We start from the raw sequence: 14091 nt of genomic DNA on the forward strand, positions 1-14091 counted from the left end.
TGGACAATGGCCTGATCTGATTTTGAGAAACAAGGTTCATAAACAAAGCCACGGTTTAGGCCACTGAAGGTCATTAAGTGAAACTCATACAGTTTCCCACTGACTGAAAGAGGGGTATCAAGACTTCCAAGGCTGCCAAGACTTCCCTGTCCTCACCAAGAGGAGGACTGTCCATGTTCTCCTCCTCATTGTCCTCCTCCTCATTATCACCCAATCCGTATTGAGATGACATGAGGCTAGGCTGCATAGTTCCTTGCTCCGACTGCAATGCCTCCTCTTTAACTGTGAGAACCAAGTGTTTCAGTAGACAGAGAAGCGGGATGGTGATGCTAATCATGGCGTTATCGCCTCTCACCATCTTGGTGGAATCCTCAAAGTTTTGGAGGACGGCACAGATGACAGACATCCATGCCCACTCATCAGTTCTTATGTGCAGAGGCTGACTTGAATGCCGATGGGCGTGTTGAAGCTGGTACTCAACAACTGCCTTCTGCTGCTCACAAATCCTTCCCAACATCTGCAACATTAATTTCCAACATGTGGTGACATCACACAGCAGTCGATGAGCTGGAAGCTGCAAATGCTGCTGAAACAAAGCCAGGGTGGCAGAAGCTATAGCTGACTTTCTGAAATGGGCACACACGCATTGTACTTTCACAAGCAGCTCTGGCAGATCTGGGTAGGTTTTGTGAAACTGCTGAACCACTAAGTTGAGCACATTTAGTGCTCTTTCATTACTAATGTGTACCCCTGTATGGAGAACAATATCAGCACCGAAAAATTAAAAGATGAAATATAGCCTGCATTATATACCATGGTACTAAGAAAATCAATTTTGATTATATCTTGTGTAAGTAGTTTAGGGAAGACCAAAACCTCTTCCACTACAGCCAACCCAGTAGATGGAGACCCAATCAGGGTGTTCACATTTTAATAAATTAGGGCCTAAAACCAGTGGCATCAATTTCACTAGAGTAGAAGTAGTATAATGGGGATAAACACCGCTTCCAATACAGCCAACACAATAGATGGAGACCCAATCAGGATTCCCCAATTTCCCAAAATTAGTGGCAGACACCAGCAAAGTAGCATCAATTTCAACAGAGTTGAAGTAGTGTAAAGGAGAAAGAATCTTCTTCCAGTACATCCAACCCAATATATGGAGACACAATCAGGAGTGTTCAATTTTAAATCAATGAGGGCTTAAAACTACCAAAGTGGCATCAATTTCACTAGAGTTTAGTATAATAGGGACCAACAATACTTCCACTACAGCCAATCCAATAGATGGAGACCCAATCAGGATTCTCCACATTTCAAAAAATTAGGGCCTAAAACCCCAAAGTGGCATCATTTTCAGTACAGTACAAATTGTAGAATTAGGAAAGACACCTCTTCCCCTACAGCCAACCCAGTAGGTGGAGACCCTATCAGGATTCCCCACATTTCCAAAATTTAGTAGCAGACACCAGCAAAGTGGCATCAATTTCATCAGAGTAGAAGTAGTTTAATGGAGACCGAAACCTCTTCCACTACAGCCAACTAGTGTTCTAGCATGCTCGTTGCTTGAGATTTATGAGCATGCTCGGTTGAGCACCTATTATCTTCAGCGTGCTCGGGGGTTAAGATTTTGTCGCTCCGTGAACATGAATTACGACTGTTTGACAGCTTTAATACATGTGAGGACTGCCTGTTTTTCCAGCATTCCTCACATGTATTAAAGCTGTCAAACAGTCACAAATCATGTTCACGGAGCAACGAAAACTTAACCTCCGAGCCAGCTGAAGATAATAGGTGCTCGCCCTAGCATGCTCGTAAATCTCGAGCAATGAGTATGCTTGATCCATCACTATAACCAACCCAATAGATGAAGACCCAATCAGGATTCTCCACATTTCCAAAAATTTGTGGCAGCCACCAGCAAAGTGGCATCAATTTCATCAGAGTAGAAGTAGTTTAATGGCGACAGAAACCTCTTCCACTTCAGCCAAACCCAAGAGATAGAGTCTAGTGATGAGCGAACATGCACGCCACTGCTCAGTACTAACTGTGCTTGACAAACTTAGCACTAGGCGAGTATTTCCAGGTTGCTTGGGCTGAAACTCGGGTCCCCTCCCTGCATGTTTGGCACTCTTTAGAGAGCCAATGAACATGCATGGATTGCTTGTCAAGCACTGTAATGCCGTAGCCATGTTGGTTGTGGCATTGGCTGGCCGCACAGGGTTATCAGGTCTATATAAGACTTGGTGCGGCTATGCTCGTCACAGTCCACCCTAGAATCAGGCAGAGTAGGGAGAGGAGCTGCTGCGTCAGGGAGAGATTTGCTTGTTTATAGTTAGCATAGGTATTCCACAACATATATATATACAGTACAGACCAAAAGTTTGGACACACCTTCTCATTTAAAGATTTTTCTGTATTTTCATGACTTTGAAAATTGTACATTCACACTGAAGGCATCAAAACTATGAATTAACACATGTGGAATTATATACTTAACAAAAAAGTGTGAAACAACTGAAATTATGTCTTATATTCTAGGTTCTTCAAAGTAGCCACCTTTTGCTTTGATGACTGCTTTGCACACTCTTGGCATTCTCTTGATGAGCTTCAAGAGGTAGTCACAGGAAATGGTTTTCACTTCACAGGTGTGCCCTGTTAGGTTTAATAAGTGGGATTTTTTGCCTTATAAATGTGGTTGGGACCATCAGTTGTGTTGTGCAGAAGTCAGGTGGATACACAGCTGATAGTCCTACTGAATAGACTGTTAGAATTTGTATTATGGCAAGAAAAAGCAGCTAAGTAAAGAAAAACGAGTGGCCATCATTACTTTAAGAAATGAAGGTCAGTCAGTCTGAAAAATTGGGCAAACTTTGAAAGTGTCCCCAAGTGCAGTTGCAAAAACCATCAAGCACTATAAAGAAACTGGCTCACATGAGGACCGCCCCAGGAAAGGAAGACCAAGAGTCACCTCTGCTTCTGAGGATAAGTTTATCCGAGTCACCAGCCTCAGAAATCGAAGGTTAACAGCAGCTCAGATTAGAGACCAGGTCAATGCCACACAGAGTTCTAGCAGCAGACAAATCTCTACAACAACTGTTAAGAGGAGACTTTGTGCAGCAAGCCTTCAAGGTAAAATAGCGGCTAGGAAACCACTGCTAAGAACAGGCAACAAGCAGAAGAGACTTGTTTGGGCTAAAGAACACAAGGAATGGACATTATACCAGTGGAAATCTGTGCTTTGGTCTGATGAGTCCAAATTTGAGATCTTTGGTTCCAACCACCGTGTCTTTGTGCAATGTAGAAAAAGTGAACGGATGGACTCTACATGCGTGGTTCCCACTGTGAAGCATGGAGGAGGAGGTGTGATGGTGTGGTGGTGCTTTGCTGGTGACACTGTTGGGGATTTATTAAAAATTGAAGGCATACTGAACCAGCATGGCTACCACAGCATCTTGCAGCGGCATGCTAATCCATCTGGTTTGCGTTTAGTTGAACCATCATTTATTTTTCAACAGGACAATGACCCCAAAAACACCTACAGGCTGTGTAAGGGCTATTTTACCAAGAAGGAGAGTGATGGGGTGCTACGCCAGATGACCTTGCCTCCACAGTCACCAGACCTGAACCCAATCGAGATGGTTTGGGGTGAGCTGGACTGCAGAGTGAAGGCAAAAGGGCCAACTAGTGCTAAGCATCTCTGGGAACTCCTTCAAGATTGTTTTAAGACCATTTCCGGTGACTACCTCTTCAAGCTCATCAAGAGAATGCCAAGACTGTGCAAAGCAGTCATCAAAGCAAAAGGTGGCTACTTTGAAGAACCTAGAATATAAGACATATTTTCAGTTGTTTCACACTTTTTTGTTAAGTATATAATTCCACATGTGTTAATTCATAGTTTTGATGCCTTCAGTGTGAATGTATAATTTTCATAGTTATGAAAATACAGAAAAATCTTTAAATGAGAAGGTGTGTCCAAACTTTTGGTCTGTACTGTATATATATATATATATACAGTATATATCCAACTGAATTAACAGTCCTTCTGAGAACTAATCAAGCTGCATATATTCAGTGGTGATAGCAGGAGCTAAGCAGGCAGGGTATGTGGCAGGCTGCAGTGTATGATAAAGCACAAGAGAGTCCATTGAACGTCCTGTCTGCTGCTGCTGTAATAATTACAGATATTTGTAGACATAGCCCCAGATATCAGGGGCCAGGGCAATTTTTTTTATCTTAATCCTGGTTATTTGCTTAAAAAACAATCCAGAATGCACCATTTTTCTGCTCCATTTGCTTGTTGTCACTGCAGAATAAAGCCAGATTTGTTCCATATTTCAGAGATAAAAATCCAGAAATTTAAACTGAACGTGGAAAATATCGGCCTCCTTTCCCATTCTGTTGCAGTGTGTCGGTCAAGCTATTCACACTAGGTGTCTGTGAAGAATAGTATTAGTAAATTACACACCTGCCATTTAAAACCGTGGTTGTCTGTCAGAATTATCACCTATAAGACGGTTTCAAAATCAGACATTTCTTCCATTTTAATTCCGTTGCAGTGTGTCGGTCAAGCTATTCACACTAGGTGTATGTGAAGAATAATATTAGTAAATTACAGACCTGCCATTTAAAACCGTGTTTCTCTGTCAGACATATCACCTATAAGAGTGTTCCAAAATCAGCCATTTCTTCCATTTTCATTTTGTTGCAGTGTATCAGTCAAGCTATTCACACTAGGTGTCTGTAAAGAATAGTATTAGTAAATTACAGGCCTGCTATTTGAAACCGTGGTTCTCTGTCAGACATATCACCTATAAGAGTATTCCAAAATCAGCCATTTCTTCCATTTTCATTTTGTTGCAGTGTGTTAGGGAAGCTATTCACACTAGGTGTCTGTGTAGAATAATATTAGTAAATTACAGGCCTGCTATTTAAAACCGTGGTTCTCTGTCAGAAGTATCACATATAACTGCGGTTCAAATCCAGCCATTTGTAGTGAACGTGGAAAATGTTGTCCTTCATTTATAGATTGTAGCAGTGTTCCAGTGTACACCATTTTACAGCTCCAATTGATTGTTCGCAGAATACAGTCAGATTTTTTTCGCTTTATTCATATTACTGTATTGTGGAAGCAGAAGAACTTTTATCAATGATCAGACGCTCGTGATCCATGTGACTGACGTAATAATGCAGAAATTTTGTGGAGAGTACCAAATATTCCACTCCTTTTAAAGTCAGCCACCTGTGTTTTGTTGAACCGATTGACACTTGGTCACTGAAAAATACCATATTATTAGGCAACTGCCTGAAACTATGGCCATCAGATGCTATCCCATATGACTGCTCTAATAATCCAGCAATTATTGTGAGCGTGTCAAATATTACACTCCATTTAAAGTATTGCAGTTGAGGGTTCAAACCTATTCTCAGTTGGCAGCTGACAAATAGTATATCTGTGAACAATGTTGTCAGAGTATTACGCCACTTTTGAGGACTGACAAAAAAAAAAAACAATACAAAAAACAAGCTAAAATGGAAATAAATGTTAAGAAACATTCTTTCCAGGGTAATGACTTGTATATAAGGCCAAAGAAATAAAAAAAAAATAAAGTTATGGACTGTGGAAGACATTTATGGAACCAGAATGAACACGCATGTGTAGCTGGTGATGATACCACATAGCAGCAGCACTTGTTCCTGTTCCTGTTGTAAATGCATCTGACAGCGTTATCGCATACAAGATTTTTCCTGTGCATCCCTTTTACGTTTTAACTGTGTACCCCAACATATCAGACTCTAGCCTAATGTTGAAACCTTTAAAAACATCAATTGATGGCACTTTCCTGCTGACTGCCCCTAAATTGATGTGTTTTGGCAGCTTTTGGTCGCTTTTGAAGGAGTTATGTATTAGTTTTGTTTTGGCACCCATTGAATCCAATGGCGTTTGGAAATGTTCGGCGAATATTCGACAATTACATTGGCAAATATTGCAAAAACGGCGATTGTAATCTGAAACGAATATTGAAATATTTGCTTGTCTCTAATCAGAGACACCCTAAAAAAAATTATGTGGGTGTTGCATCACGGTCTCCCTTGTGATATGGTGGTGGAGGATGAGGAGAAGGAAGAGGGCAACATAAAATAGAACAATGCTTGAAGGGTATACCTATGTCTGGGTGTGAAGGGGTGCATGGGAATAGACCCCCCCAAAAAATAAACCTGGATTTGAGTTTATGTTTCATGCTATCATCTGGTGGTGTGGAGAAGTCTGGCCCAATTCAGCCCTTGTTCATTCTTATAAGAGTCAGCCTGTCAGCATTTTCAGTTGACAGGCGGATGCGCCTATCATTTTTATCAGTTATAATGCCCCCGGCGGCACTAAAATCTATCTCTGACAAAACAATAGCGGCCAGGACCTCTAATGCGTAGAAAGACAGTTCATGCCACATGTCAAGCTTGTATCTTCCAAAACTTTTCCCTCCTTGTCAGAGTACCCCGTGTATCAGGGCCTGGGCGCTGGGAGGGTCTGAAAAAACTGTCCCAGACCTTTGACAGCGTTCTCCTGCCTCTGCCGCATCTGGTTTGTGTCTTTCTCGCTTGTACTCCTTGGTTGTCCAATGAAGTGTCTGACTGTGACCTCTGCAGCCAGCGTTGTCAGATGGGAATATTTTTTTTGTTATAATTCTTCAACAAGAGCCTGAACTTAATATCTCCCAACATGAACTTCTTCAGTTTCCTCCCTCTACTAACCTACCTATACCTGACTTTGCAATTTCCTTTAGGTGCTGCCACCATAACTCCCACTCTGCACGCCTGCTATCTTGAAGTCAAAACTTTCCTTTCTTCAACTTGGAAAATTTCTCACTCGCTCATATCATCTGCACCTTAAAAGCTTCTCAAGAAGTCGACCTTTTCTCACCTTTGATACTGCAAAAACTTTTACTATCACTCATGTTCACTAGTGCAACTGTGGCGCCCCTGAGGGTTTGGTCGCCACAGAGGTATTGCATCTCACCCAGAGGTGTGGTATCTCATTCTCAGGCAAGGAAGGAGTATGGCTCAGGACCCTAACACTACATCCACTACACCACATTTCCGGGGGACAGGGCAACAAAGCTCCTACGGGAGAGCACAACTGTCCCTGATCCCAGGTTGGAGTGGGGGGAACCACCTAGAGAGGGGGAACTATGTAGTGGATGGGTGGAGGACGTAGATCCTGGGCGCACTGAGTAGGAGGTATATTAACAAGGAACCATCTTAGATCAGTGTTCAGTCAGTGGGGAGTTCCAGTCAGTCAGACTGAGGTGCTGACAGGGGGCAGAGGCTCTGTATGAGCTCTGCTCCACAGGCAGGCCCTGCAGAAGGCCTGAGCCTGAGAGAGGAGAGGGAGCAGAATGGCTCCAGGACAGGAACTGAAGGGACCCCAGGGGTACGGGCAGTGCAGCAAGCCACCCATACGCCCACCGCTGCCAGGAGGTAGGGGGGTCAGGCCAAGAAGGGGAACCGGGTCACCCAACCAGCAGAGACTACAGGGCTCAACTGGGAACCGGAGGCTGCAGCACTTCAAGTACAGCAGGCTGCCCACACCAGCCACCAGGAAAGTAGCCACATAGGGCCAGGGGACGGAACACATGTCGCCCGCCAAGGCCCGAGGACACTGGACAGAGGTGCCGCTAGGTGTGAGGTACAAGGAGAGAGGCCAGAGAGGACACACAGAAGGGGGTCCTGCTAAATGCTTCAGAGATACCTGAGGGTCGACCGAGCCCCTTGCTGCGTGGGCACAGGACGCCGTGGGCTCTTACACTGGCCCTGTAACAGGAACTGCTTAAACTGTGAGTAAAGGATCTGGGACTGCATCATCTGGACTCTGTGATTCTTCTTGTACTGCGACACCTTGCACTATCACCACCATCATCCACTCACGCTGCCCTGAAGCTACTCTCCACCTGTGGGGAGTCACATCACCTAGCTGCACATATCACCAGCTTCAGCGGACTACCCCGCAGCGGCAGTTACCAGTAACTGCAATCCACAGATGGCATAGTCAGACTATATAAAACCTGTACACATAGACTACCCTGGTTTGACCGCCCTGGGTCACGGACCGGGTCACCACCACGGTGACTACAACCCCCAGCATCTGCAAGGCCCGGCTCCAGGTACCCCCACGGCCCAGGGGGCGCGTCACAACTCTCTTCTAATCGGTCTCCCTCTAAACAAACTGTCTCCTCCCCAATCACTTCTGAATGCAGCAGCCAGGGTCTTATTTCTATCAAGCCGCTTCAACGACGCCTCTACCCTGTGCCAGTCATTGCACAGGTTAGGTTAAACAATACAGAATACAATACAAAATCATCTCTCTCACCCACCAAGCTGTCCACAGTTCTGCACGGGCCTATATCTCTTCGCTTATTTTTGTGTATCACCCCTCCTGTGCCCTCCATTCTGCAACTGATCTAAGACAGACACTCTCCTTAATAAGGACCTCATACCTCCATCTCCAAGAATTCTCTTGTGTCTTGCCAGTTTTCGTTAATGCCCAAAATGCATACAACGCGATGGCCATGGTAAAGGCAGGGGAACATAAAGTCGGTTTTGTGTGCCAGACTGCCAACAGCCAAGACTACCCTGTTCTCACCAAGAGTATTACTGTCTATGTGCTCTTCTTCCTCCTGCTCATTATCACCCAATCTGCACTGAGATGAGGCTGGGCTGAGTTGCATCACCCTGTACAGTTCCTTGCTCCGCCTGCAATGCCTCCTCTGTGAGCAGCGAGCGTTTCAGTAGACAGAGAAGCGGGATGGTGACCCTAATTATGACGTCATCGCAGCTCACCATCTTGATGGAGTCCTCAAAGTTTTGGAGGAGGGCACAGATGTCAGACATCCATGTCCACTCATCAGCTCTTATGTGCGGAGTCTGACCTGAATGCCGATGGATGTGTTGAAGCTGGCACTCAACAACTGCTCTCTGCTGCTCAAAATCATTCCAAACATCTGAAAAGTTTATTTTCAACGCGTAGTCACATCGCACACCAGTCGGTGAGCTGGAAGCTGCAAACGCTGCTGAAGCCCTGCCTGCCTGTAGCTGACTTTCTGAAATGGGCACACATGCGGCATACTTTCACAAGCAGCTCTGGCAGATCCGTGTAGATTTTGAGAAACTGAAGAACGACTAAGTTGAGCACATGGGTCAGGCATGGTACATGTGCGAGCTTGCCTAGTTTCAGAGCTGACACCAGGTTCTCTGATACAGCTTTCAACAACTCTGCAGCGGTGTGCAGTTTGTCGCCTAAGCATACAACCCTGCCTATTGGTATTGCCACACACGAAGTTTAAGTAAATAATCTGGAATATGTCATGAAAAAATGAATCAAGTGATTGAGATGGAGGCTGAAGAGGAAGAGAAGGTGGTGCAGGAGCTGTAGAATGTAGGGGTAACCCTGATTGACCCAGGGCCCACAATCCTCTGTGTCGGGAGGATGTGTTCCGCCCCAGGGTCCCACTGGGTCCCAGCTTCCACAATATTAACCAAGTGGAATGCGTCAGTGAGATGAACCATCACTGGCCACATTCACTTGTCAACGTGCTTGTGGTTAAGCGGTCCTTCCCACTTAAGTTCACTGGGGTAATGTTCTGGGACTCGCGTTTGTGGAAGGCGGAGATGATACCGGGAGAAAGAGTGGCGGCTGGGGACCGAGTATCGACACCGGGTCGCTGCTGCCATGGGGCTGTGGAAAGCTTCCGCCTCCACGAGCCTAAAAGGCAACATTTCAAGTGAAAGCAACTGTCCAGAAATGTGGCAGTTTAGTATTTCGGCCTATGGGTAGGTGGGTGTCTAGCATCGTACTTGTGCTTGCATTTCAAGTAACAAAAAATTAAGCAGATGGTGGCCTTTATCATCATTATGACCTCACCTCGGTACCATGAACTCTCCTTAAAGAGAAGCCAGGGCCCACCGGAGGATTCTCTGGTTCTCTGATGGGCCCGTCCAACCCTGCCGAGAAGCAGCCATTGGCTAAGAAAAGTGTGTGGGAAGGTTCCTAGACACGCTATGGCTGCTTTTCACTGAGGGGGAAACCACACAAACACGGGGAGAACATACAAAATCCTTGCAGATGTTGTCCTTGGTGGAATTTGAACCCTGGACCCCAGCACTGCAAGGCTTCAGTGCTTATCACTGAGCCACTGTGCTGCCCTCTCTGTTCTCTCTCTGATATCTAACATGCTGGACAAACTTGCACCTACTGCCAATCAGTATCTTCAGCTCCTTTGTGAGAAACTAATGTATTTGGGCAGCCACTCAGTCTACCAAATAAAATTCCTGAGAAGGAAATTGTGGATGGCTTCACTTCTGGTACTGGGGGCCAATACCAAACCACTGGAAATAGTCCAGGCTCATTGGATCCAATTGGATTCCCACAGAAAAGTACCAGCAGCAAGCTAAGGAGATGGTGGCCTCTATCATCATCACCACCTCATCTCGGCACTATGAACTCTCCTGAAGAAGAAGCCAGGGCCCACTGGAGGAGTCCCCAGTTCTCTGGTGGGCCCGTCCAACCCTGCTGAGAAGCAGCCCTGGCTAAGAAAAGTGTGTGGGAAGGTTCCCAGACACTCTATGGCTGCTTTTTTTTTTACTGTGGACTGGCTCCGTATCATCCCTGGCCACATTCACCTGTCCACGTGTTTTGTGGTTAGGCGGTCCTTCCCAGTAAGTACACTAGGGATGGCACGGGAAATTTTCTGGCACCCGCACTTGTGAAAGGCGCGGGCAGGGTCCTCTCCTCTCCTGTACCAGTCGCTGTCACATTTTTGCTCAAGATTATTGTAATTGTTTTTGCGATGTACACCCATTTTTCACATCTAAAGTGCCATGGAATAAATGTCGATAAAGTAATAATAATAATGTGACCCAGATTCACATCTACTGAGACTGGACCATGTGAAACAAAGGGTGGTTATGAAAAACTGACTGGAAACTTTATCAGCTATCCAACCAACAACCTTTTCACACTGCTCTGGCTTCAATAGTGGTGTTCTGAGGACCCCTAGAAATTGGAAGAGGAAGGTAGTTCTACATGAAATGGGTGCTTGATGTGGTCCCTCAGCAGGCACAGTTTCATCTTGACCACGGCCTCTGCATGCACCATCACCATCCCCATTACATCAATTTCCCCGTTCCTTGCCACGTGCCTTGCCCATTTTAAATGGAGTTTAATATTTGTCACGTTGCCAAAAATGTCTGTATTATTACCGCAGTAATATAGGATCACGTCTGATGACCACGGTTTTAGGCAGTGACCTGGGAGTCAGAGTTGCTTCCTGGGGTCTACCCCATGCTGTTCCCATGTCATTTCAGCCCTGTATGGATGTGTCTTATCATATCTCACACACCACATGGCCAGATAAGGTAGTAAAATGTTAAAATTACATTTACTGGTGAATATATTTTTCACCTTTGAAAGCAATGCAAAAGTGCAAAAAAGCATCAAAAACGCTACATGTCAACATATCCCAAGGTGCATTTTTGGTTATTTCTTTTGCCTTATATACAAGTCCTTACACTGGAAAGAATGTTTCTTAACATTTTTTTCCAGGAAAATCTATTTTGGTTTAGTTTTTCTATGTTTTATTGTCAGTACGTAAAAGTGGCGTAATACTCTGACACAGAAGTGACCTGCTGTGTCAGAGTCTTCCCCATACTGTTTCCATATAATTTGAGCACTGTTTTCATCGATTTAGCCAATTTTTAGCCCCACTCCAGACCTCCGGGGGGGGGGGGGGGACCACCGTAAGAATACCCGAGTTTCCCATTGACTTACATTGGGCTCGTTGCTTAGGTCGTGCACCCAAGCATTACGATTTGCTCGACTCGAACGAGCACCCCAGCATTTTAGTGCTCGCTCATCACTGATGATGGTACTTTAAATCCATAAATTAATCTATGTATTCTTTTAAACTCTGAATAAAAGCAAAATCAAAATAGGGTTAATTAATTCATTAGATCTTAGACTGGCAACTGGCACACTTGTGATATTGATTCACAACTACTGTAGCTCTGAGGAATTCATAGGATAATGAGGACATGAGATGACGGCTGTACGGTCATCAGAGCATGGATAATATAGAGCATCATGCAGGTTGTCAGGCACTGTGTTACAGCGGAGATTCTACTGCAGAGGCAGCTCTCGGCTTGTGTGGGAAAGATCTGTAGCTGAACTTCTGTGGTATTTGTTAAGCTGCCGGCAAAGAAATAGCTGAGCTACAAAAGCTTTCTCTGTTCAGCAGCTTTGCTGATTGTGCTGCTGTATGCAGATGCTTTGCCCATTATAACTGAGCTGAAACATACCCAGGGAAGAAATGAGAGGCATTGCTATCAGCAAAGAGGAGGGCACCAGAACTCAACTCCTACATGGTCTCATCCATACCAGATAAAGTTGGGAGGCAATCTCTTCTTAAGGATTCTGATTCGGAAGGCTACATTGGACTTGATGGGTCTACAAAGAGATTGTGACATTTCACAAGTATGGAATGTTAACGCGCTTTTCATTTTGTGATTATTTGTGAGAAATCTGAGGTCTGTCTTTAAATCCAGCAGATGGCTAGGTATTGGAGCTACATAATATTGGGGATGGTGGTTGTTTTAAAAGAATTCATTGTAAAGGCTCAGGTAAGATATTTTATATTTACAAAATTATTAATAGCAACAGTGGTATTTATTGAACCCATGTGTGTAGTGTGCATAACCATAATGAATCATTTTTGGTCACTACTGTTCATTTCTGGAATAAGAATAAGACCTGCAATATATTTATTGACTTTTTAACACCATACAACTCACCTGACATGTGATGATATAGATAGATAGATAGATAGATAGATAGATAGATAGATAGATGCACACATCATATTTTCTTTTCCAATTTTTAAATGATAATTTAGTTTATTTTCAATAGACATTCAATTGCTGAAAATGATTCCTACATTTACTGACTGAACTATAATACTATTAAGTACATTAAACTCTCAGTAAATATTTACTACCGGTATACTTTCATCTATTTATGAATAAGCATCGTGTGAATAAGTGACAGGAGTAAAATGTCCATTTCATTGACAAACCTACAGCGCATTTCTTGTGAAATGCTCTAGAGGGAGCCAATTTGCTGTGAATGGAATACTTTTCAGATCTACTGTACTGCAGGTTTTTCATAAATCAGCTTTTACTGTGATTTTTTTAGTCTCTAAAACAATAACTTTTCATCATTTTATAGATTTTTTTTTTAGGTTTACAGTTCTAAATTACTTTTAGGCTGCGTTCCAACTATGCATTTTTCAAGCGTTTTTGCTGCGGAATTTCCACAGCGTAAATGCTTGCAAAACGCTTGGTAATTCGTGCCCCATAATCCCCAATGAAAATCTGAATGTTCTGTGCCCATGCTGCGGTATTTTCCGCAGAGGATTTTCCTTGCTGAAAAATCCGCAGCATGTCCATTATTTGTGCGTTTCTGCATGCGGAGTTGAGTTCCCAATGCATTTGAAAAACGCAAATCAAATCCACATGTAAAAACGTGTCAAAAACGCATGTAAAATCCGCAAGCGTTTTTAATGCCAAGAACATGCAGAAACGCTGCAGAAATTTTCTGCTTCAATTCTGCATCGTGGGTACATAGCCTTAGTGGTACACTGTTATTTAGGCTATGTTCACACTTCTATTTTGCCATTCCATTTGTCTCTTTCAGTATGAGGAATAGATGACCAAAAAAATATCAAAAATAGAATCAGCACATAACTGTTTCAAAAGAAATCAAAGGGTCCCCATTGTTAATTATGAGTTCAGTCTGATTTCCATTTTGTGGATGTTTATAGAACAGAAGAAAAAGAGCAGCATGCATAACTTTTTTTTTCGCTTTAAGTGTTGATGCAAAATGGACCCAAGAACGTCCCCATTATAATCAATGGGGTCCTATGCTTCCATCTGCACTACTTGTACAATGGAACTGTTTCTGACATTACTAAAATTGTTCCTCTAAACAGAATAGACAAACATAAAGTCAAAATGGAAGTGTGAACAGAGCCTTAGCTGGTAAAT

The 14091-nt window shown here is 43.7% G+C and overlaps 1 protein-coding gene across 2 annotated transcripts in view; it reads left to right on the top strand.

Moving 5' to 3' along the window:
- The first annotated feature begins 12071 nt into the window (after positions 1 to 12071).
- The window catches only part of PTH2R (parathyroid hormone 2 receptor), a 2210872-nt gene continuing 2208852 nt past the window's right edge, over positions 12072 to 14091 (top strand). Inside the window, exon 1 of one of the 2 annotated variants that reach the window (XM_073645571.1) lies at positions 12072 to 12669. In XM_073645571.1, the coding sequence (XP_073501672.1) occupies positions 12598 to 12669 (72 nt within the window). In that variant the 5' untranslated portion in view covers positions 12072 to 12597. The remainder of the gene's footprint in view (positions 12670 to 14091) is intronic. The other variant, XM_073645570.1, reaches the window with a different exon arrangement.

The sequence above is a fragment of the Phyllobates terribilis genome, unplaced genomic scaffold, assembly GCF_046119375.1.
Source record: "Phyllobates terribilis strain yellow unplaced genomic scaffold, ASM4611937v1 Scaffold_9__5_contigs__length_417890890, whole genome shotgun sequence".
Lineage (NCBI taxonomy): Eukaryota > Metazoa > Chordata > Amphibia > Anura > Dendrobatidae > Phyllobates > Phyllobates terribilis.